Raw genomic sequence first — 24,971 nt, 5'->3', positions numbered from 1 at the left:
TGGGCAGATCTCCATCGAGACAGAGCCACCCTGGTTTCAGAATGAAAGACACCTTTCTGAGCTGAAAGCGGCATACCATAAACCTCACAGTGTGGTGGATCTCCATGAGAAAAGGAAGCCATGTGTTAAAGGGCTGTATCCGATGCACAGTCAGGCAAGCAGAACCTCTTTCCAGCTTTGAGACTGACATTAAGTTCGTCATGCCTGTGTGGTCATCTGTTAGAAAATGAGATGACAATGTGCAATGGGATGGGACACTGACAGACAACACCATCACAACATGCTCCCTTGGCAAGTTTATCAGCCATGTTGTTTCCCTGTATCCTGATGTGGCCAGGTACCCAGCAAAAAGATCATGTCCTTGCCATGGCGTTGGAGCCGTTGTAAGTAGTCACTGATAAGCTAAATCAACTGGTCTGCTGGATACATTTGATGAAGTGCTTGTAGTGCACTAAATAGGTCGGTACAGACAAGAAACCTTGTACAGTAATGTCTGAATCCTCCTGTGCCATCAGGGAAAACAGCGTAACAACTCAGGACATTCTCTTGCTGGGGTCCATTTATATGACCAATGTTGCAAACATGGCACTTAAAGAAGAAAAAGTTGAAAAAGGTCACCTGGAGTACAAGTTCTCATACTGTGTCCAGCTAAAAATCACTGTGTCTCTGAAGACACCAAGGTGTCAACGGATTCCCCATACCTGACACTGTATTCGGAGGTCTTTTAGATCCAGATTCTTGAGACATTCAGCATCACATATTCCAAATGGCTTGGTTGAGTGGAGCCTATTCCTGAACAGCCATTCAAAGTTGTGTCAATCCACTGCACCAAATGCCAAGAACTGAGGTGCCAGTGAGGTTTTCAGTGGCTGTCGAGCCAAGAGACTATGTCGCTGAACCTAGAGCGGTGGTTCACCAGCCTCTGCACACAGACCCTGAACTGGGCTGGTCCAAAAGGCTCCAGTCGATATCTGAATGCCCTCATGGCGGGCAGCATCTAACATCTTGAGGTAGGACCTAGGGGCCGATCCACAGACCAAGCTGCCATACTCTAAACATGAGCAAACAAATGTCCTATTAAATTGCAGGAGGCAGGTCCTGCCAGCTTCCCATACTTTTTTTCTAAGGCATTTCAAAATATTCAATGACTGGAAGCCGTTTGTTCGTAGGTCTTCCAGGTGTGGAAGCCAAGTTAATTTCGAGTCAAATAAACCCAAAAGCCCAGTTCACTGAAAACTTAAAATATTCCCCCCCCCCCCCCCAATTGTTAGACTTGTTTGTTAAAACTTCGATGAGCGCATTTAAAACTGACACATGTAGTCTTCTCTGGTGATAACCAAAAACCAGTTATCCTGGCCCAGGTTTCCAGTCACCTAGAGGTCAATTGTAGCTGCCTTGTCATTGCAAGATCGGAGGAAGAGTAGAAGATTGCAGAGACATTCACAAACGGAGAGTATTTATCAGGGCTGCTGACTGATGATGATGAAATGCCTTGACAAACAATGCCAGCCAATGGGACACTGAGTACACTGCCTTCGAGGACCCATTTTCTCGAAAACATAGCTGCCAGACAAAGCATTACCAACGCAGTATCGAAAGTGCAAGTTCTCGAGGAAGGATTGGATAAGAAGTGGCAGCTGTCCACGTAGACCGCATGCATGAAGCTAGCGAAGGATGATCTACCTCCAAGGAGTGTTACGGTTTTTTGGAGGTCAAAAATAAACCAAATGGTTTTGGCGTAAGGACTCCCGTATCGCTGACTCCAGTATAATTAAGCTGTCAAGGGTGGACCAGTAGCGCCTGAAACCCCACTGGGAGCGGCTCCGGTAACCTTGGGATTTGAGCAGCCATACAAAGTAGCAGTTGACCATGCGTTCAAGAGTCTTGTACAACTCGTAGGAGCTACACTCTACTAACTGACAGAGGCGCTAAGGTCTTCCCTTGGTTTCCATAATGGAATTAATATTGCCTCCTTCCAAGTTGATGGGTAATGTCCATCAAACGATACCTGATTGAAACAAGAGGACCTATCTTTAGCTTCAGATGGAGCATGGCATAATGAATCTCAACAGGTCCTGGAGGAGTGTCTTTGGCTGCAGACAGAGGTGATTCCTGTTCCCACATGACGAATGGAAGGTTGCAGACTTCCTCATTACGCGAGAAGAAACGGAGCTTCCTCATGTCTGCAGTCTTTCAGAGCACCCTAAAACGCAGGAACCTGTCTGGATGACGCAGTGACTGAAGTGTTCAGCTAAAACCTGACCCATGTCTTTAGGCGCGTCCACACAAACTCCATTTCTCGTCAAGGCTGTATGTAAGGATTTGTACTGCCCTTGCCTGAAATGCAATTGATTCGAAAAATCTACATTGGAAGTGGACTGATTAATGGAAGTTTTGAATTCCTTCCAGGAATCCCTCTTCCTTTCTTTTATCACTCACTTCACACGTGCTCTTATAGATCTAAAGGCATGAAGGTTTTCTGTAGTTGGATAGTATTTGAAGTTCCGCAGAGCTGTTCATCTGGCCATGATTGCCAATAGACAGTCGTCAGTCCACCAAGGTACAGGCCATCGTCTGAGGTAATTGCTAGACGGGGGGGGGGGGGGGTAGGGGGGGGATGGACTGAGGCAGCCTGTTCGAGCTCACAATGATATGGGCCACCATCTCCTGTGCAGAATCCTTTTGTTAAAAAATATACTGTCGACTCTACTGCAACCAATTTGCCCTTTCAACCATCCATCTTCGTGGTCTGTCAGCCACCGTCCTAGTCAGCAGACGAATCTACACTGGGAAGAACTCCTTAGAATGTAAATTTGTAGTCATTTCCTATTGAAGGAGTCTGCAGTAGCAGGGGAGCAAAAACAAAGGTCAGTGGCTGAAAAGGGGCCTGCAGCTGTGGAAAAGTGTCTTCTGACCTACATTCAGAAATCTCGATCATCCAACACCTGGAGCAAGTGGTAGACGAGCCTCACAGCTCATTGTGTGCACTGAAGTTCCCCACGAGGAAAAATGGGCGTGGGAGTGCTCGCAAGAGTTCTGTCAGTCCATCTGTATACACAGGATCATGAGGTGGAAGATACAAATAACGCATTGATGTGCTAGGACTCTTACAGCAGCTGCTTGCATGGTCGTCGTAAGAAGGACAGAGAGGAATGGTATCTGTCATGAAAACAGCCACTCTGCCATTACCTCTATATGGTCCTTCCTGTAGGGGTGGTAACCCCTTAATGCAGATGTGTCAGCGACTAAGACGCGTTTCTTGCAAGCAAATGTGGAATGGTTTCTCCTGGACCAGGAACTGTAATTCTGCCAAATGTGATCGGTATTCATTTAACCCTACGACATGGAAGTTCCTATGGGAACCATTGATTAGTGATGGTTAGTCTTGTCTTTCTCCCTTGGGGGGGGGGGGGGCGTTGAATTAAACAGGTGGACAGGGGGAGCGTTAGCATATGCCCAGCTCTCTGGTTCCTCCAGTTGGAAATCCATATCGTAAAGTACCCACCTGAGGGGCGGTGGGGGGGGGGGGGGGTGAGAGCTCGCCAATCTGAAGGTTTAACTGCGACTTTCTTCGACTTTGAACTACTTTTTCAAGGAAGTTTTCCTTACTTGTGGAGAGGAGCTGGTTGCTTGGGTTGTCAGGATGGCTTAGCAGGCTTCTGATGGGGGGCAGTGATATCTGACTGAGGCCCATCGCCAATGGCTTCCAATTGATACCAGGTTCAAGTATAGTTTTCTGCACGGGTACACAAACAAGTGCATGTGCTCTCATTTGGATCTGTGGTCCGAGTTTGTATGGAGGCATCTCACTTTGCGATTGGTTTTTAAGAGCATATGCACAAGTAGCAACTACTGGAGGTTGCATGACAAGCTTTTTAGCTTCACCATAGTTTGTCTATTGACTTACAACTACTCCATTTTTTTTCTTCGTTTAAACCTCATTTTCTGCTCCATACTGTGCGATCCCTGGGGGCAGTGTATCCATTTCGAAAGAAGTATACAAGAATTTGCTAAGTAGTGAGCTGAACTTCCACAATTTCCACACACAGCATGTTGCACTACTGGCCATTAAATTGCTACACGACGAAGATGACGTGCTACAGACGCGAAATTTAACCGACAGGAAGAAGATGCTGTGATATGCAAATGATTAGATTTTCAGAGCATTCACACAAGGTTGGCGCCGGTGGCGACAGTGCTGACATGAACGTTTCCAACCGATTTCTCGTACACAAACAGCAGTTGACCGCCGTTGCCTGGTGAAACATCGTTGTGATGCCTCGTGTAAGGAGAAATGCGTATCATCACATTTCCGACTTTGATAAAGGTCGGACTGTAGCCTATCGCGATTGCGGTTTATCGTATCGCGACACTGCTGCTCGCGTTGGTCGAGATCCAATGACTTAGTAGAATATGGAATCGGTGGGTCCAGGAGGGTAAACGGAACGCGTGCTGGATCCCAACGGCCTCGTATCACTAGCAGTCGAGATGACAGGCACCTTATCCGCATGGCTGCAACGGATCGTGCAGCCACGTGTCGATCCCCGAGTCAACAGATGAGGACGTTTGCAAGACAACCATCTGCACGAACAGTTCGACGACGTTTGCAGCAGCATGGACTATCAGCTCTGAGACCATGACTGCGGTTACCCTTGACGTTGCATCACAAACAGGAGCGCCTGCGATGGTGTACTCAACGACGAACCTGGGTGCACGAATGGCAAAAAGTCGTTTTTTCGGATGAATCCAGGTTCTGTTTACAGAATCATGATGGTCGCAACCGTGTTTGGCGACATCGCTGTGAACGCACATTGGAAGCGTGTATTCGTCATCGCCATACTGGCGTATCACACGGCCTGATGGTATTGGGTGCCATTGGTTATACGTCTGTCACCTATTGTTCGCATTGACGGCACTTTGAACAGTGGACGTTACATTTCAGATGTGGTACGACCTGTGGCTCTACCCTACATCTACATACATACGTACTCCACAATCCACCACACGGTACGTGGCGGAAGGAACCTCGTACCACAACTAGTATCTTCTCTCCCTACTCCATTCCCAAACAGAACGAGGGAAAATGACTGCCTATATGCCTCTGTACGAGCCCTAATCTCTCTTATCTTTGTGGTCTTTCCGCGAAATGTAAGTTGGCGGCAGTAAAATTGTACTGTAGTCAGCCTCAAATGCTGGTTCTCTAAATTTCCTTAGTAGCGATTCACGAAAAGAACGCCTCCTTTCCTCTGGACTCCCACCCGAGTTCCTGAAGCATTTCCGTAACACTCTCGTGATGATCAAACCTTGCAGTAACAAATCTAACAGCCCACCTCTGAATTGCTTCTATGTCCTCCCGCAATCCGACCTGATAAGGATACCAAACTCTCGAGCAGTACTCAAGAACAGGTCGTATTAGTGTTTTGTAAGCGGTCTCCTTTACAGGTGAACCACATCTTCCCAAAATTCTACCAATGAACCGAAGACGAATATCCGCCTTCCCCACAACTGCCATTATAAGCTTGTCCCACTTCATATCGCTATGCAATGTTACGCCCAAATATTTAATCGACGTGACTGTCAAGCGCTACACTACTAATGGAGTATTCAAATATTACAGGATTCTTTTTCCTATTCATCTGCATTAATTTACATTTATCTATATTTAGAGTTAGCTGCCATTCTCTACACCAATCACAAATCCTGTCCAAGTCATCTTGTATCCTCCTACAGTCACTCAACGACGACACCTTCCCGTACACCACAGCATCATCAGCAAACAGCCGCACATTGCTATCCACCCTATCCGTAAGGTCATTTATGTAGATAGAAAACAGCGGACCTACCACACTTCCCTGGGGCACTCCAGATGATACCCTCATCTCCGGTGAACACTCACCATCGAGGACACCGTACTGGGTTCTGATACTTAAGAAGTCTTCGAGCCACTCACGTACTTGGGAACCAATTCCGTATGCTCTTACCTTAGTTAGGAGTCTGCAGTGGGGCACAGAGTCAAACGCTTTCCGGAAGTCAAGGAATATGGCATCCGTCTGATATCTTTATCCATGTTTCGCAAGATATCATGTGAAAAAGGGCGAGTTGCGTTTCGCAGGAGCTATGCTTTCTAAAGCCGTGCTGATGCATGGACAGCAATTTCTCTGTCTCAAGGAAATTCATTATATTCGAATTGAGAATATTTTCGAGAATCCTGCAACAAACCGATGTTAAGGATGTTAGTCTGTAATTTTGAGGATCCGTCCTACCCTTCTTATATACAGGCGCAGTGGGGGGGGGGGCAGCAGCAGGTAGCCCACTAGGGACTTCAACCCACCAGCCATTCACTCATTGAGGTTGAGTTTTCTTTTTTTTTTTATAGGTAGGTGTACCTTCCCACGAGCTAGGCAGCGAAGTCAAGGTTCTTGTTCTCCGAAACGCGCAACACTCCACCACTACACTACATGGTTGTCGGTGAAGCATGTGCAGAGCTTAGACTGACAAATGTATTTACTAGTCCCCAGCTAAGGAACCCAGGATCACAAAGCCTGTAACCAGCAAATTAAAGCTGAGACGCTAGAGAGATGGGAGCATGGTTGAATTTGCTCTGACTCAGCAGAAGTCACCTTTATGTCACTAACTGGAGACTTTTCCGTGAGTGTGACCACACTGGCAGCGAATACCTGGCATAGCAGCCATTGTCCATTCTTGGTACACCAGACTGGGCAGGCACCTATCCTCCGCACACTAGGTTACAGCTCTGACACCAGCATTGTGATCCTCCATTTTCAGGTGGGACTAACATTTTGAGGTTACCTCACTATCCCCTCCGATGAATACGCTGCCATACTGTGTTCTGGATGTGAACATAAATCCAATCTAATGTGTGTACAGGACCGCATCACATGGCGGGTAGACTCTACACAATCTGCGACGTCCTTAGCGGCCCACACTTCACTGAAATTTAGTAAACTTGACATCAAACCCTACGAGAAGACGAAGCCAAGAAGGCTGAGGTAGAGGATGCGAAATGAGTTAAAACTGACACGTGCCATGAAAGTGGAGTCTTAGGATAAGACTGGGTAAGAGTTTGTTTTCGCCTCTTAATCCCCGACAGTGCATGGGCAGTACTGCAGGAACCGCAAGTCAACTACATGGGGATTTAGCGGCTCAACTTCGGTTTTTGTACCAAAAATGGCGTGAGGTCATTTTGAAACTTACAGCATTCATTCCAGCATAGTCTTCTACGGGAACGTGACTTAGCAATGACCTAGAAAAACTTTATCATTTTATCATCTCACGTGGTCAGTATTAAACTGTTCTATATTAACTCAGAATTTTAATTTAGGCTGTTGAAATTCAGAGTAAAAACAAATGCAGAATTGGAAATAAGACTTCACAGATGCTGTAATGTACATTTCGAGCTTCTTATTTTGTCTTCACTTGAGGATACAAAGATATTCCAGATTATATTCATCATTTAGCTGGGTATCTTAAAGGATGAAGGTGAGAGGAGGTGGGTTAACTATTTGCCGAACGTAGTCAAACACAGCTCAAAGCAAGGCAGCTGTGCAGGACGCAGAGCTAAAAGGAAAGAGTAGCTGAAACGTTGTACAAAATACCGAATTACATTTAATCGCTGATGTCTTCCACCGGATGTGAGGACATAAAAATCGAGACTTTGCGAAAGGTACAACGTAATTAAGTTTGAAGAAAAGGCAGGGATTAGTGCTACATAGACATATCAGTAAACATGTCGCGCATCACAATAATACGGGGAAATCTGAACGAGAGTGAAGTATGTGTATCGCTTTTTCAGTTTGAAGGACTTAATCCCAATGGAAGAGCAAAGATACGATCTTTCAAAATAGTGTAAGAAATTTTTACGGAGGAAGATTATTGGAACAAGGCTGTGGTTGTCCCCCCGGTCGTCAGTTGTCTGGTAATCTGGTTTTGACAGTTTTTGAGTCCATTTAAGTGACAGCTGTACTATTGTCATTTTCTCAACCTAGGTACTTACGAGCCAACTTCAGCTACAGTTCATGAAGGTAAAGGAATAGACAGAGTTTAAACGTGAAGCAAGGCGATCCTGTATCATCGAAACGGCTCTCTGAAGTACCTTTACTTTGCAGTTCATTGTACTGGGGTAACTTACAAGGAATTCGATTAGGAATATTACCACTCAGTTAAGTGAAGAAAAATTTATAGATGTTTATTCACCACAGACAAGTTGAAAATTACACATGAAGTATAATTATTTTTAAACAGCTCTGCAAAGGATTAAGCCACTAAAAATTATCGATAAAGTTTTGTTTCTTTCTTCGTGCTCTTGGTACTGACATATTAAAACTAACATTTTGGAATTTTATAGAATGTGACAAATGGGTGCAACATTAATTTACTTTCATCTGTGGTAATGATCGTCAATATTTGCCAAAAGCTTCGTTAACTTACTGAAAAATTTAGAGTGAAGTTTAATGAGATTTTAAAAATCGATGGTTTACATCTAAAACTAGTGCGCAGCCTTCACTTGCGGCCCCTCTTCGGCATGAGCCCGTAGTGGCCGGCTGTGCTCTTCCGCTTCGAGGCCCGCCTCCGCTGCGGCCCTGGCGAGTCCTGCCCCAGTGGCCCCTCTGCCTCTCCCTCTGCCCCTGGCTCTTGCTCACCGCTGTCCTCCGCCAGCGCTGCCCCGCCCTGTGCTGTCTGCTGCCCCACCAGCTGCGCACTCTCTCCTTCAGCTTTCTGCTGCTGCTGTGGCTTCTGCTGCAGCCCGCCGAACGCCGAGGAGGCCACCGCGGCTAGAGCCCCTAGTGTCCAAGCAGGGGGGCCCACCTCTTGTCCCTGGCCCTGTCCTGTCCCCTCACCCGGCTCTTCACACACTGGATGCTCTGACGCTTTCTGCTGCTCTTCAGGTGGCTCTTCTGGGATGCTGTAGGAAGAGCAACGATACGAAACACTTCATTACTTTTACTGGTGAGATGTTCGCTCCTGTATGAAACCGATCTGAATTAAGTACTTTATGTTATAGAAACTGTCCGCTAAGGTTGTTTTGGCTTAATGACATTTTAATAATTGTGGGATCTGAAATTTAAAAACCTCACACACTTGCCTGATTTAGCTTCACTGATCAGGATAGTAAAAACCCTGCGTATTTTAAGGGAATTTTCATTCACAAAGCAGGCTTATCACATTCACACAGTTCAATACTGTTCTATCCTGATTAAACTGAGCTTAACTTAAATTCCATAAGACAGTGAAGCAATTTCCACATCTCGGTGTGACGAAAATTCTCAGTCGATCTCCTGAAAACATTTGTAATAATTATTAACTTTCGGTGATCACATTGGGAAGACCGGAGATCTGCTGGTAAGACCGTGTTAGCCCATTCATTGTAAGTAATGAACCGCATATCTTGAGCGTACAAAATGGCAGGTTCGTCCAGTGTAAATCAGACGTTCCCCACTGATCCCGTGCATCACAGCGTAGTAAGCAGACACTGTCAATAATAATCAGTTAAATAATATGCGAACACAGTTTAGTTCATGTATTGTATTAAATTCCTTCTCATACAGTATCTCATCAAGATGGCGACTAGCTGAACAGTACATACATATACATCTTCGTTCTTGCACGGCTAATCGGCAAGATCTGACATTTTTTTCATAAGAGAAAACAGAGAAGCTGTTCCATGGAGTAAATGCACGCTGTAAGGAATAATAGGGCTTTAAACTACTATGCATTGATAATCATCGTATATTAAAGTTTAGGAAACGGTAAAATAAGGAGATATTTCGAGATATGTACTGAGTTATAAAATTTCTGAAAATATGGCGGAGAGACCGCTGCAAGGGACATTACAACATCCGGCCTACTACCAAGATAGACACAGCTTTCTAGACAACGACAACGTTGAACATTTCTGTCTCAACCTTTACTTGCAGGGGTGTCCACATGCAAGGTAGATGTGGCATGAGGAAGGGGTGGTCTGGGTAGAGAAAAGTTACCCCAGTGAACTTAGTTAAGAACTAGCTGTAAGAGTTGGATCCAGATTTAATTATTTGGAAATTTGGAAAATGACCTGAAGAAACTATGAGGTAGAAACTATTTCTTTTAGAACTCTCCTCAAATATTCTGCATAGAGTAGTGGAAAAACTTTGTAGGAGGTTGGAATTTAAACTACAAAAACGATGAACATTTTAAAATCTCTTTTTAATCCACCTCTTTGAAAACTTACGAGAATTGTACAGTCATTGCAGTTTATGACATACGACGTAGGAGTTTTCTGAAGTGAGTGAACGTTTTATGTGAACACGTCCTCTTAGATCATACAGAAAATTTTGAAACAACTGGAGCACGTATTGATACCTTCCTATAGTTTCAAAAATGAGTAAAAATTGAAATACAAATACGTATATTTCGCAAATGCATTTCCATTTGGCACAACGTCTATACAGAACAGTATTTCTCTATTTTAAGAGCGAAATTCTTCGTTTTTCGATATGTTCCTTCCAGGCCATTTTATTATGTACTGCTGATACCTATTTCGAAGCTAGTAGTTACAACAAACGTATTGTCGACCGATTTTTAAGCTCTAGTTTTTTCGTTCTTACATTTTTAACTGTTGCTGTCTCGCTTTATGTACAGTGTTAACTCAGTATATGCTAGCTACAATTGTACACATCAATTTTTACTGTCTTAGATGGAACAAATCCTTTTCCTCAATAAAAACCTATATGTGGAAGTTCGCGAATGCGTAACTTTTTCATCGTCAAGAGCGCTGCCATTGTTATGCATCTATGACATGCGAAATGTGGAGCAGTTTGTCTCAATACACGGAAGCGGTTGGTTAGTTATATTCCTCCGTGATGGAACAGAATATGCTAAGCACTAGAGATGCGGTGCAACGGAAGTATGTTTAAAATTAGGTGGCCTGATGAATGAGGTGGTTCTGCACAGCGTCGGCCAAGGAAGGAAGACATGGGAAACACTGAAAAGAAGGACAGGTGATAACATGTGCTAATACATCAGATAACGTCCAAGGTACTAGGTGGCCGTACATGGCAAAAACTTGAGAGGAAGACTGATTCGAAAACATGCAGCACGTAACTGAGAATGTAGGTTGCATGTGCTATACTGTGAACTGGTTGGCGGGACAGGAATTTGGAGCAAGCTGCATCGAAATGGTCAGAAGACGGGTGACGTAATGGAATGTTATTTCACGTGGTGTTTATTGATAGCTTTATTACAATGGATGTTTCAAAATTGCTGTAGTCTATAAAAAGGAACCATTCGAACGAAGTTTAATTTGAGGATATGTACAAATCCGTATAAAATTTGCTTCTAAAATCAGTAATGAGTTGCCTAAGAGCATTATATGTTGAAAATTTCTTCCTCCAGAAAGTACCAAGGACTGACGCGGTTGAGTATCACCTCATTCTTTGAAATATGCCATTGAGAACAGTGCTTACGTGCAGCAACACCTAGCGGCCGTACACTCATCTGTTTGTACAGCAGCTGTATCTCAGATCGCAGGCCGGGAGTATCAAAGTTTTATGATGACGAAACAAGCAAAAAGTTTTTTTCTTATGAGAGGTTAAGCGAGAGATGGGGAGTACGAAAAGAATTATGGTGCTACCTCTGAGTGGAACAGAAAATGCAGCAGTGCTGGCAGCCTACACCGAGTAGCTGCGACTTCAAACCCGAGACCACAGGCGGACGAGTGCTCACGTCCACCTCCTGCTACATCGTTACTCTGCAGTTCACACTGAAGTGCCTGGCAGAGGGTTCATCGAACCATTTTCGTACTACTACCCTACGATTCCACCCTCTAATGGCGCGTGCGGAAAAGGAACACCTAAATCTTTCCGTTCGAGCTCTCATTTCTGTAGTATATTATTTCTCCACACACACACACACACACACACACACACACACACACACACACACACACACACACACACACACACACACACACACACACACACACACACGTCAATCCTACCTGGTACGGATCCCACACCGCGCAGCAATATTCCAGCAGGGGACGGACGGACGGACGGACAAGTGTCATGTAGGCTGTCTAGTGGGTTTGTCGCATCTGCCAAGTGTTCTGCCAACAAAATGCAGTCTGTTTCGCCTTAGCCACAATATTATCCATGTTGTCTTTCCAGTGTATGTCAAAGTAATTTTAAACATACTCCTGTTGCACCGCATCTCCAATGCTGATTCTACCTCCAGTCTGCGTTGTCAGGCGTTATATTTGCGTAAGTCTGGTGTCGCTAAATAGCACTCTAGGCCCAAGGCGAGTTTGTCTAGCGTACCAGGACGGTTGGAAGCATGAGTCAGCTCGGTAGCTGCTTCTCTAACTTCGGAGTTTACGACCGACTCATCGTCGTCTAACAATTCATAATCAAACGTAATTTCACCTTACATAACATTTCTGTAGTACAATTTAATGAAAGCAACTTTTGTCCCGTCAGGCCGAGCAGTTCTTGGCCCAAGGCAGTGTCATCTTTCATCCTGTGTTTGCTCGTTGAGCACAAGAAAAGGTACAATGTATCGTTTCCATATACACTGAAGAGCCACTGAAACTTACACCTGCCTAATAGCGGGTATGGCCCTCGAGAGCACGCAGAAGTGCCGCTGCACGACATAACATTGACTCCACTAATGTCGGTAGTACTGGATGGAACTGACCCCATGAATCCCGCAGGGCTGTCCGTAAATACGTGGGAGTACAAGGAGGTGGTGATCTGTTGTGAACAGCAGGTTCCAAGGAATCCCTGATATGCTCAATGTTTATGTCTGGGGAGCGTTGACCAGAGGAAATGTTCAACCTTTCGCGAGTTTTCCTGGAGCCGTTCATCGATTTTAGACATGGGACGTCGCAGTGCTCTACTGGAATTCCTCTAGTCCGTCAAAATGCACAATGGACATGAATGGGTGCAGGTGATCAGACAGGATGCTTACATACGGGTCACCCGTCAGTCGTATCTAGGCGTATCAGGGACCCCAGATAACTAACTGCCGAGGCCCCACACTATTACACAGCCTCCACCAGCATGAACGGTCCCCTGCTAACATGCAGAGTCCACACAGTGATGAGGTTGTGTATGCCCGTAAACATCAGTCTGCTCGATACAATTTGAAACGAAACTCATCCGACCAGGCAGCATGTTTCCAGTCAACAATCCCTTGTCGGCATTGTCGGGCCCAGGCGAGGGGTAAAGCTTCGTGTCGTGCAGTCATCAAGGGTATACGAGTGGGACTTCCGCTACGACAGTCCGTATCGATGTTTCGTTGAATGGTTAGCACGCTGATACTTTATGGCCCAGCATTTAAATCTGCAGCAGTTTGCGGAATGGTTGCATTTCTGACACGATTTTCTTCAGTCGTCGTTGGTCCCGTTATTGCAGGATCTTTTCCCGGCCTCAGCTATGTCCGGATCTGATTTACCGGATTCCTGATACTTTCGGTAAACTCGTGAAACTATAGTACGGGAAAATCCTCACTTCATCGGTACCCCGAATATCTTGTGTCCCATAGTTAGTTAGCGAACTTTAACACCACGCTGGAACTAGCTTAAATCTCTATAATATACAATTTTCGCAGCAGTAACTGTGCCAGACACTAGTTGTCTCATTTAAGTGCTACCGACCTTAGCCCTGTATTCTGCCTGTTTACGTATCTATTTGAATACGCATTCTTATACCAGTTCCTCTGGCGCTTCGGTGTACTACGTTCTTTAAAGATGTTAATACACCCATGTCCCTTTGAGAAGTAAATAACTTCCACAATCCTTAGGGCTTTGTGTGTATCAGGGACTATTTTGGAATTTAGCTTCCTTGTTATCAGGAACAGACACCTTTCGAAATAAACTCGTGCAAGACTACTCGTGCGTGAAATACTTTTTCAGTATGAAAGGTGTCCTGAATGGTCAAATGTGATTAGATTAAATAGCTGGAAAGCCGTTAGTCCATTTGTGGATAATTATGAGGAAAACTCAGCTCACTTACCCTCTGAATGCCGATGTCTCGCCGGCGGATGACCGGAAGACGCCTGTCGCGGAGCACGTGAACAGGCCCTCGAGGTCAGGCCCCGGGAACAGACCGGCCTCCTTCTCCGCCTCCTCCTCCAGCACGCTTCTCCCCTCAGTGGCCTCTTGAGGGATCTCAGGTTCTGGTGGCACGTCCTGCAAATTCCGGCCCTCAGCTCTGGAGGGGCTGGAGGCGGCGCTGGAGGATGGCCTGGAACCCGGCATGCTGCCCTCCCGAGAGCAAGGGGCGCTGTACAGAGAGGACTAGGCTGTTCTGACTGCTGACCACTTCCGGAAACAGCTGTTACTGTATCGTACCATCTCTTACCAAGTTATACCTAACACCTGCTTACTATCTTATACTATAGATACTATAGCACGGCTGTAATACAGGGGATACCTCGTAGTTACCAGCTAAATATCTGTTTAATGTGATCAAGTACTGGAGAGACCAATTCCAACTTATGTACACACACTGGACAGTTCCCACTGCTTTGGCAGATGGCGGCTTAATTTTAGTCAAACAAGAAATTGAGAGCGATCTTTGGAACGAGTCTGATACAATCACCGAACCATTTAGCAATGCAGACTCGCTGGCAGCAGTTCAGAGACGTGCACAAACTGATGTGGGTAATATTGTGAGGCACTCAGGGTGACAGGAATACTTCCACTGTACGCCCTGTATTGTCTAGTATGAAACAACCTCACGGATCTTCCTGTAGTTGTTATTCACATTTATCAGAAGAATAGTTCGGCTGCGACTGGTAATATAATTCGTAAGGCTCGTCACTGGTTTTCAAACTGTGCCAACGATCTGACCGTCTAAGAGCTCCAGTGCGTATTCTTCTGCAGTGTTCGTGTACCCCGTGGCATGTTTAGTGAGAGGATTTAAAAACATTGACAGCCCATCCTGCGCATACGCAACACCCAATATCATTACTGTTGCCCAGCAGCAGTGTCACAAATACACTGCATTTACTGCCATAAGCTTTGAGTTTGCTGCTTTACGTATATCTGCCTAGCTGCTGCAATGATTTTATCAGATTCGTTTCCAACACCATTCCTAACTTGTCCAACGCAGCTAAAACGTATGCCAAATACCAAGGTCCATGGAACAGGCCCAGGTGACACCATACAGAGTCTTCCACTCTATTGGTGGCGGTTCTGCATCCAAGGGACATTGCGGCCTCAGGCGGTACAGCCATTGCTACAAGGTTGCCTGCATGGCAGGCGTAAACTGTATGACAACGCAGATCCGGTCAGGCTCACGGAAAGCGCCAAGACCAGTGGAGTGTGACGGTCTACAGTGGTCTACAGTGGTCTACAGTGGTCTACAGTGGTCTACAGTGGTCTACAGTGGTCTACAGTGGTCTACAGTGGTCTACAGTGGTCTACAGTGGTCTACAGTGGTCTACAGTGGTCTACAGTGGTCTACAGTGGTCTACAGTGGTCTACAGTGGTCTACAGTGGTCTACAGTGGTCTACAGTGGTCTACAGTGGTCTACAGTGGTCTACAGTGGTCTACAGTGGTCTACAGTGGTCTACAGTGGTCTACAGTGGTCTACAGTGGTCTACAGTGGTCTACAGTGGTCTACAGTGGTCTACAGTGGTCTACAGTGGTCTACAGTGGTCTACAGTGGTCTACAGTGGTCTACAGTGGTCTACAGTGGTCTACAGTGGTCTACAGTGGTCTACAGTGGTCTACAGTGGTCTACAGTGGTCTACAGTGGTCTACAGTGGTCTACAGTGGTCTACAGTGGTCTACAGTGGTCTACAGTGGTCTACAGTGGTCTACAGTGGTCTACAGTGGTCTACAGTGGTCTACAGTGGTCTACAGTGGTCTACAGTGGTCTACAGTGGTCTACAGTGGTCTACAGTGGTCTACAGTGGTCTACAGTGGTCTACAGTGGTCTACAGTGGTCTACAGTGGTCTACAGTGGTCTACAGTGGTCTACAGTGGTCTACAGTGGTCTACAGTGGTCTACAGTGGTCTACAGTGGTCTACAGTGGTCTACAGTGGTCTACAGTGGTCTACAGTGGTCTACAGTGGTCTACAGTGGTCTACAGTGGTCTACAGTGGTCTACAGTGGTCTACAGTGGTCTACAGTGGTCTACAGTGGTCTACAGTGGTCTACAGTGGTCTACAGTGGTCTACAGTGGTCTACAGTGGTCTACAGTGGTCTACAGTGGTCTACAGTGGTCTACAGTGGTCTACAGTGGTCTACAGTGGTCTACAACTGTTGAGTACTTGTTGGATGCTTAGAATATGGGACGACCATATTAATTCGTTTAGGACTTGACTAATTATTAGCCAACTTTGTTTTGCACTTTTATTTACTATACTGTTAATAAATTTGATGATTCAGTTGTTCCACTTCATAGTTTTATGCCCTGCGTCAGACAAACTTTGGTGTAATGTAACACGGCGACGCCCGTCAGAGCAGGTTCCCGCTCCATGCCAACCACACGTGTACCTCCAACACTTCGCATGTAACTGTCAAACAGCACATTTCACATTGTGTATCACCATAACTCAGGCAATCCACACACGCACAGGGTGTCACTCTCGCAGGACATTTGCAAAATAGCACATGTAATGAATTCATCTATTGCTCCGTCTACATGAGCTTTCTGCAGTTCATACTTACATGCTTGGCGCTAGGCCTCCAAGGTATTTCTCTACGGTTCCACTCGTGAACAGCGCCTGGCAGAAACTAACTTATCTTTCCACGCGAGCTATGATTTATTTTATTACGATGATCATTTCTCCCAATGTAGGGAGCGTAAATAAAAGGCTTTCGGATTCAAAGGAGAATATTTGTAATAAATATCGAGAAACTGCCTCACTAACACACAACGCTTTTGTTTTTATGGTTGTCACCCTATATCGCATAAACCCGCGACACTACCGTATTTCGCGCTAGTAGGAATCCAGCTGCCCTTTTAAGAACTTTTTCGGTAGCCTCCGTCAATCCTATTTAGCTAGTATCCCATAACGCACAGCAGTAACCTCGTAGAATGGAGACAAGCGTAGTGGAGGCAGTGGTAGTAGAATCGCTTCCAAGCGTTCTGCCAGTAAACCGCAGTCTTTTGGTAACTTGCCCAGGACATGTTTTTATTTTAAATTACCTGATCGGTAATTAAAGTTCCTGGGTATTTGAGTTCACACGCTTTCAATTTGTTTCGTTTCTTTTGTGAGCGAAATCTGATGGATTCCTTTTATTACTTCGGATAACCTCAATTACTTACATTCAACTGCCACTTCCAGTACTATACAAAAAATGGTTCAAATGGTTCTGAGCACTATGGGACTCAACTTCTGAGATCATTAGTCCCCTAGAACTTAGAACTAGTTAAACCTAACTAACCTAAGGACATCACAAACATCCATGCCCGAGGCAGGATTCGAACCTGCGACCGTAGCGGTCTTGCGGTTCCAGACTGTAGCGCCTTTAACCGCACGGCCACTTCGGCCGGCAGTACTATACATTTTTTGGTATTTTTTCAATTGTATCGTGATTAATAGATGGTAAATGACAGCACCTTCTGCTATGACACTAATAGGGTTGTTAAACTTCCTTGTTATCCTTTCCATAAATTATTACAGCAAAGGGCCAGTAACACTGTTCTGGACAACACCAGATGCGACTTCTGTTTTACTCGCTGAATTTATCGATTCCTACGGACTGACACCTCATAGGGTATCGCTTATTCAGTCGCAGAAATGAGGTTTTACTCTGAAGACAGACTTTGTAATTAGAAGCTTCTTGCGACGAATGTCTTCTAGAGATTTGGAAACCTATTAGAGATCCTTGTCGATGGCTTACATTGCTCCGTGAGAGTAAAGATCTAGTTGGTTTCTCACGAACGGTATTTTCTGAATCTCTGCTGACTGTCAGTGCACCTTTCTCTTCAAAGTAATTCATTATATTCGAACACCGTGTCTGTTCCTAAACCCTACTGCCAATCGACGTTAGCGATGTGCGGGTGTAATTCAGCGCATTACTCCCGTTTCCTTTCTTTAGTACTGGTGTGACCTGTGACATGTTTCGTCAAGCGAGAATACTCTGGTATGCTATAAGGTCTGGTCGACTAGCCTTTGTTAAATGACAAGTTGCTTCGTTACACTGGTAGTATTTAATTTACTCATGCTTGCTTTTCTTGATTCGAATTATGAAGTATTTACTTTATCGTCTATGGTGAAGTAGTTTCTAAAAATAATGTTTAGTAACTCCGCCCTAATGGCACTATCGTCGGTATGACCATTCCTGTCGCACAGTGGACGTTTTTATTGTATTTACCGCTGGTATTCTTTTAAATCCGGCGTGCTTTTTGTATCATGGATCAGTTCTCTTACGTTATCTGGTATAGATCTCAATCGCCAACGATACTGATTTTGAATTTAAGCTAGATTTTGTCGACGTTTATATCGCTAGTTTGTAAAGATATGACACCTAGGAAAGCGTCAAGAAATTCTGCTTCTTTAAGGAAGTGTATAATTTGAATTTATTCTTGGTGAATGTGTCGCTCCAACAACCATGTTTTCACTAATCCCCGTTTCTGTCATGATGCCCTATTTCGTCAGGGGTCTTTATTACCAAGAGCTGCTGTATCTTAACAGTTTACTACATCGAGTGGGCTCGTGAATTAATAGATGGCTGGCTGGTGGTTGCGGTTAAAGGGATCAAACTGGCCACCTATGGTCAAATAGAAAATTTACACCTTGCTCTCGAAGTTTGAGAATAGCTCATCGTCAGACTAAGGTGGTGGTCTTAATGGGAAGTGCTTCGAACCACATTTAGACCATCATGGGGAGTGAGTGACCAGATCATCCAGTTTATGACAAGCAAGGAACGCCCATGACTGGGTGGGGGGATGCTGTTTTCATTTGAAGTGACCCAGTCATTTTGAAGATGTCTGCACCGTCCCCCAACTTGTCCTGAATATTCTCTGCAAAGAGTTTAGGCTCTACGGCCAAAAAATAATCTTCCTCTGTCCTTGTACAATACAGGAATTTGGGGGAGTACGCCTCTACTTGTCTGTTACCATTATGTTCATGACACGGTAAAGTCAGGGAAGGAAACATTGAGATTGTACCTCTGCAGTGAACTACTTTCCTTCTGAAGAAACTATTGAAGCCAACAGCAGGAGTGAGCTAGGTATGCAAGCCATGTGCCAGGGAAATGGCTCAGAGCAAAAAGGCTCAGACGAGTACTACGTTGACAAAATGCTACAGTTTACAAACAGCACACTGAGTAGTGTAAGAAGTTTCACTGGAGGTTGCTCTTATACCATAGTCTCTGTATCATTTTATAACCACAACATGTTGCCAAAATTTTACTCATCGATTTCACTCATCAAATTTTACTCATTTGTTCTAAAGACTGCATTATTGATCCTTCAATTTCTCTTGCGACTGAACACTGATCTTAGGTTACATGTGCCTTGTATGACATTGTAATTACTAACCTTTACATAGCCGCTCTGATTAATCACATTGGCTGATTTACATACTGTTGTGTGACGTTTTATTTGCTAATTAGTAATGTGTGAATAGTATGCATTTTTTATTCATCTGATGTACTGTTTAAGTTTTTGTTATGGTTTTAGAGCGCAAAACTGCTACGGTCATTAGCGCCCGGTCTGTGACTTAGGAAAGGCTAAAAAACGAAACTGGAAACCAGAAGCAATGGAAGCAAAACTCAAAAAGCAGGGAAACCAAAAATAGAAGGAAAGCTTAAAAAACCGCTATAGCAGGGGGGTTGTTTGTCCCCAAAAAGAGCTTTAAATGACGTCATCTCACTGGCACTAATGAACTCGAGAACGCGATCGGCTGATCGCGTGTCATCTGCTAAAATGGAAGGTACATCAGGCGACAGCTGGAGACGGGCGCGTAATGGAGTAAAATAGGGGCACTCCAGTAAAAGGTGTCTCACCGTCTAGTTTAGAGCAGTGGGGACACAGCGAGGGAGGATCGCCGCTTAAAAGATGTCGATGGCTAAAAAGAGAGTGCCCTATCCGGAGTCTAGTTAAAATTACCTCCTCCCGACGACGAGTTCGGGAGGAAGAGGTCTAAGCACAGGCAAGAGCTTTCACGTCCCGCAATTTATTATTGGGAAGTGTCGACCAATGTGCGTGCGATAAAAGAGCAACATGACCACATAAAACACTCCGTAGATCGCAGAAGGGAATCATGCGAATAGCTGGCCGAAGAAAGACTGCAGCGTTGGCCGCTATGTCGGCCGCCTCATTTCCACAGATACCAACATATCCTGGGATCCAGAGGAACGCCACAAAGACTCCCCCAAGTGGAGGCAGTGCTAAATCCGGTGGACCAGAGGGTGGACAGGGTAGATAGCTTGGAGACTGAGGAGAGAGCTGAGAGTGTGAGCAGATAACATACTGTATCCGCTGATGGCGACGGATGTATTGGACAGCCTGGAGAAAACACTGGTCGGGAAGCCGAAATCGATGTGTAGTGTCGCCAACAATACAGGGTGTTACAAAACGGTACGGCCAAACTTTCAGGAAACATTCCTCATACACAAATAAAAGATGTTATGTGGACATGTGTCCGGAAACGCTTAATTTCCATGTTAGAGCTCATTTTAGTTTCGTCAGTATGTACTGTACTTCCTCGATTCACCGCCAGTTGGCCCAATTGAAGGAAGTTAATGTTGACTACGGTGCTTGTGTTGACATGAGACTCATTGCTCTACAGTACTAGCATCAAGCACATCAGTACGTAGCATCAACAGGCTAGTGTTCATCACGAACGTGGTTTTGCAGTCAGTGCAATGTTAACAAATGCGGAGTTGGCAGATGCCCATTTGATGTATGGATTAGCACGGGGCAATAGCCGTGGCGCGGTACGCTTGTATCGAGACAAATTTCCAGAACGAAGGTGTCCCAACAGGAAGACGTTCGAAGCAATTGATCGGCGTCTTAGGGAGCACGGAACATTCCAGCTTATGACTCGCGACTGGGGAAGACCTAGAACGACGAGGACACCTGCAATAGACGAGGCAATTCTTGGTGCAGTTGACGCTAACCCTAATGTCAGCATCAGAGAGGAGAGGAGTTACTGCTGTACAAGGTAACGTTGACCACGTCACTGTATGGAGAGTGCTACGGGAGAACCAGTTGTTTCCGTACCACGTACAGCGTGTGCAGGCACTGTCAGCAGCTGATTGGCCTGCACGGGTACACTTCTGCGAATGGTTCATCGAACAATTTGTCAATCCTCATTTCAATGCAAATGTTCTCTTTACGGAGAAGGCTTCATTCCAAAGTGATCAAATTGTAAATGTTCACAATCAACATGTGTGGGCTGACGAGAATCCGCACGCAATTGTGCAATCACGTCACCAACACAGATTTTCTGTGAACGTTTGGGCAGACATTGTTAGTGATGTCTTGATTGGGCCCCATGTTCTTCCACCTACGCTTAATGGAGCACGTTACCATGATTTCATACGGGATACTCTACCTGTGCTGCTAGAACATGTTCCTTTACAAATACGACACAACATGTGGTTCATGCACGATGGAGCTCCTGCACATTTCAGTCGAAGTGTTCGTACGCTTCTCAACAACAGATTCGGTGACCAATGGATTGGTAGAGGCGGACCAATTCCATGGCCTCCACGCTCTCCTGACCTCAACCCAATTGACTCATTTATTGGGCATTTGAAAGCTCTTGTCTACGAAACCCCGGTACCAAATGTAAAGACTCTTCGTGCTCGTATTGTGGACGGCTGTGATACAATAGTCCATTCTCCAGGGCTGCATCAGGGATTCCATGCGACGGAGGGTGGATGCATGTATCCTCGCTAACTGACGACATTTTGAACATTTCCTGTAACAAAGTATTTTAAGTCACGCTGGTACGTTCTGCTGCTGTGTGTTTTCATTCCATGATTAATGTGATTTGAAGAGAAGTAATAAAATGATCTCTAACATAGAATGTAAGCGTTTCCGGACACATGTCCACATAACATTTTCTTTGTGTGTGAGGAGTGTTTCCTGAAAGTTTGGCGGCACCTTTTTGTAAGACCCTGTATAGGCACTCCCTACACCAAACGATGTTTTTGAGCCGTCAGTGTACATGTGGCATCCTACATTTGTGCGCAGAGAGCAGGAAATGCCCGACGATAAACAAGAGAAGGGGGTACCATCCATGAGAAACTGACAAAGGTGACGAGCAGGCAGGTCCGGGGCCAGAACCAAGTCGTTGCTGTACCGCAAGTTGGCAATGTTTAAGTACTGACTGGTTTTCAAGTACACAAGCACAATTATATTTTTCATTATTTTCGTCTGTGTGTACTACAAATCTTGTGTTCTTGCTTGGTCTCCCAAAGATCGGTGTAAATACGGAAAATGGTAAGGAATGAAACTGAGTACGTACAACCGATGGCTGTAACTATACCTTCCATCAGGTATTTGACAGAGATTGCGCCGCTGTCTCCCCTCCCCGTCCCGTGATCGCCGGCAGACCGTGTCGCCCCCTGGACCCACCTGGCTGACCAGATCTCGTCGCTGGTGCCGGGGGAGAACATCTCGCGCATCGCGTCGCTCACTGTTGGCGACGGCGGCGACGTCGGCTGCGACGTTGGCTGCGCGGGCGACGTCGGCTGCTGCGGCTGTGCAGGCGACGTCGGTGGTGACGGCGGCGCCGACGTCAGAGGCTGCGGCTGTGCGGGCGATGTCTGCGGGGACGGTGGCGCCGACGTCTGCGGCGGCGCCTGCGACGTCTGCGGCTTGGGCGCAGCGATCTTTAGCTGCTTTAAGCTCCCCCTGACGTCGCGCGTGTCTCCCGAGGACTCCTCGTGCAGCGACAGGTCGCGCGAGCTGCCGTCGTCGGAGCCCTCCTGGCCCTCGCTGGCCGGGCTGGAGGAGCTCTCCGGGGTGGACAGCTGCCGCCGCAGCAGCAGACGCTTCTTCACTGCGTCCTGCAGGCGGCTCTCTAGGGTGAACGCCCTGTGAACAAGACTAGCCTCCTCACTGACTAATTGCATCTATGACCAGGAAACACAAAATGGTCAGAAACTGTCGGAGAAGGAACTAACAGTGTTGCAAGGTAGGTCGTGCTGAGAGCTGAAGGAAAGTATTTCCGTACGTTGCTCCATTTTGAAGTTAACTAGCATCGAAGTTACCCAGGGAGGCAGCTGCGTGCACTAATTCAAGTGCCCTGCCTACGGAATTAGTGTCAGCTCTCATAGCAACGATTATGTCTTAATACACTGTTCAGCCTTTGGCTTGGGTTTTGTCGTTACTGTCCCATATTCAGTTCCTCCACTTTTTCCGTTTCAGGGAACGGAATTACGAATACGTTTGAGTACAACTGTGACAGGCCCTGTAATTTGCGCGCACATTTATCTCAGCGCCCAATTTCACTCCTAATTAACTGGAATGTTAGAACACATTTTTCTTTATGTCTGAGCACCGCAAAGGATCTTACAAACGTTTCATACTGTTTCTGACCATCCTGCACATAACGTCTATAACGTTTGGCAAGGTGTTTAATGTTTCTCTGGGAAACTATAAACACCAAAAATAAAACTGTAAATTTATAGTTCTAATGAAAGTTGTCACAGTTGTGTGTCTGGAAACTGGTTTATCTTAAATGTCTTAGTTCAACAGTTTTAACAATGTACCATGTAATAACTGAAAAGTTCAACGTTTACTACAAATGCTTGCCAGAAGCTAACTATCTAAACTTTAATTTTCGTATAATTGAAAGCTGTACATATTCTACGCTTTATTCATTGCAGCGAGCGTTACCGAAATGCTATCTTGAATTGCTAACAACTTTTCGTTTTTAAGCACGAACACGTGAAGTATTTCATATTCCACTTTATACAAATCCTTTCCCAGTCGTCGTGGACGGCTAAATTTCAACTGACCGGAAATATACTTTGTCCATCTGAACATCTTCACACTTTACACCGTATAGCTTAAAGTGTTCACTGTCCTATGCTGCGTTCATTATAGGTGATGGACACAGAACTTGACAAAACCGAACTCCATTGCAATTTTCGAACAGTTACGTCTGGGCGTCTTTTGAATGTCAGATTATCTTTCTTTCAAACTCTGCCTTAAATATAAGCAGGGTCCTATTAAATGTCTAGTCCGACTCTTCAGTGAGATTAATTTCATACCCTGCCTAATTTTTGGCATTCGATACATTTTTTACACTTCCCGTAAAATGCCCGGTTTCAGTTTCTCGGTAACAGAGTGGAAGACAAAATGATTAAAGAAAAATATTTTGTGCGTAACACACCATCTATAAAAATTGTCCACAATGTTTGTTATGTCAAATCTTGATGTAGCTTACTTACATGAAGTCTAAAAATTAGAATGGAATGTCTGGGCGTCTGAGAACCTCACCTACCTCAGTCATTGTGGCACACTAACTAGAGAAGCAGCATGAACGTTCAGTTTGCACACTGAATGTAATTTTTGAAGTTAATGCTGCCTGTTTTAATGGGAAACTGCGGACTTTACGGAAAGTCCTGAATATGTTCCCTCTCGGTACACTGCCTGACAAAGTGAACGACCCATAAAACATGCTCTGACGTCGGTGGAAATCCTTGAACACACCTGCAGGTGTTGTGTACGTGCGTTATGACAGCTACAATTCTATGACAGGCAGGGCTCAAACCACAGTGCACTGTTTACTCGTGTTTACCAGCTGAGGAATGGTGTACGTAAAGAACAGCTGCAGATGCTGACTGATCACTGGGAGATAGCTGCTCCTTTTTCATGTAGAAAGGGGGGAGGCGAATGCCTCATTGGGGATTTCCATTTGGCCAGTAGCTCGAATTTTGCAATACCCAGATCTGTGGAGCCTGCAGATGACACTGGTCCAGTGTTTTACTGCATGTGAATGTGACGGCAGGCGCGCTCTTAGTCAAGGTTCCAGTCCACCCCGTCTGACTAC

General features: G+C 45.4%; 1 protein-coding gene across 1 annotated transcript in view; it reads right to left on the bottom strand.

Annotated features, from left to right (window-relative positions):
- Positions 1-8,376: 8,376 nt before the first annotated feature.
- The window catches only part of LOC126159409 (uncharacterized), a 103,713-nt gene continuing 87,118 nt past the window's right edge, over positions 8,377-24,971 (bottom strand). The window contains exons 5-7 of the mRNA XM_049916522.1: positions 22,547-23,008; positions 14,010-14,279; positions 8,377-8,923 (exon numbers count right to left, since the gene is read on the bottom strand). Coding sequence (XP_049772479.1) covers positions 8,521-8,923; positions 14,010-14,279; positions 22,547-23,008 — 1,135 coding nt within the window. The 3' untranslated portion in view covers positions 8,377-8,520. The remainder of the gene's footprint in view (positions 8,924-14,009; positions 14,280-22,546; positions 23,009-24,971) is intronic.

This window comes from Schistocerca cancellata, chromosome 2 (assembly GCF_023864275.1).
Source record: "Schistocerca cancellata isolate TAMUIC-IGC-003103 chromosome 2, iqSchCanc2.1, whole genome shotgun sequence".
NCBI lineage: Eukaryota > Metazoa > Arthropoda > Insecta > Orthoptera > Acrididae > Schistocerca > Schistocerca cancellata.
Note: the sequence above shows the minus strand (reverse complement) of the source record. Positions and strands in the feature narration are given on the sequence as shown.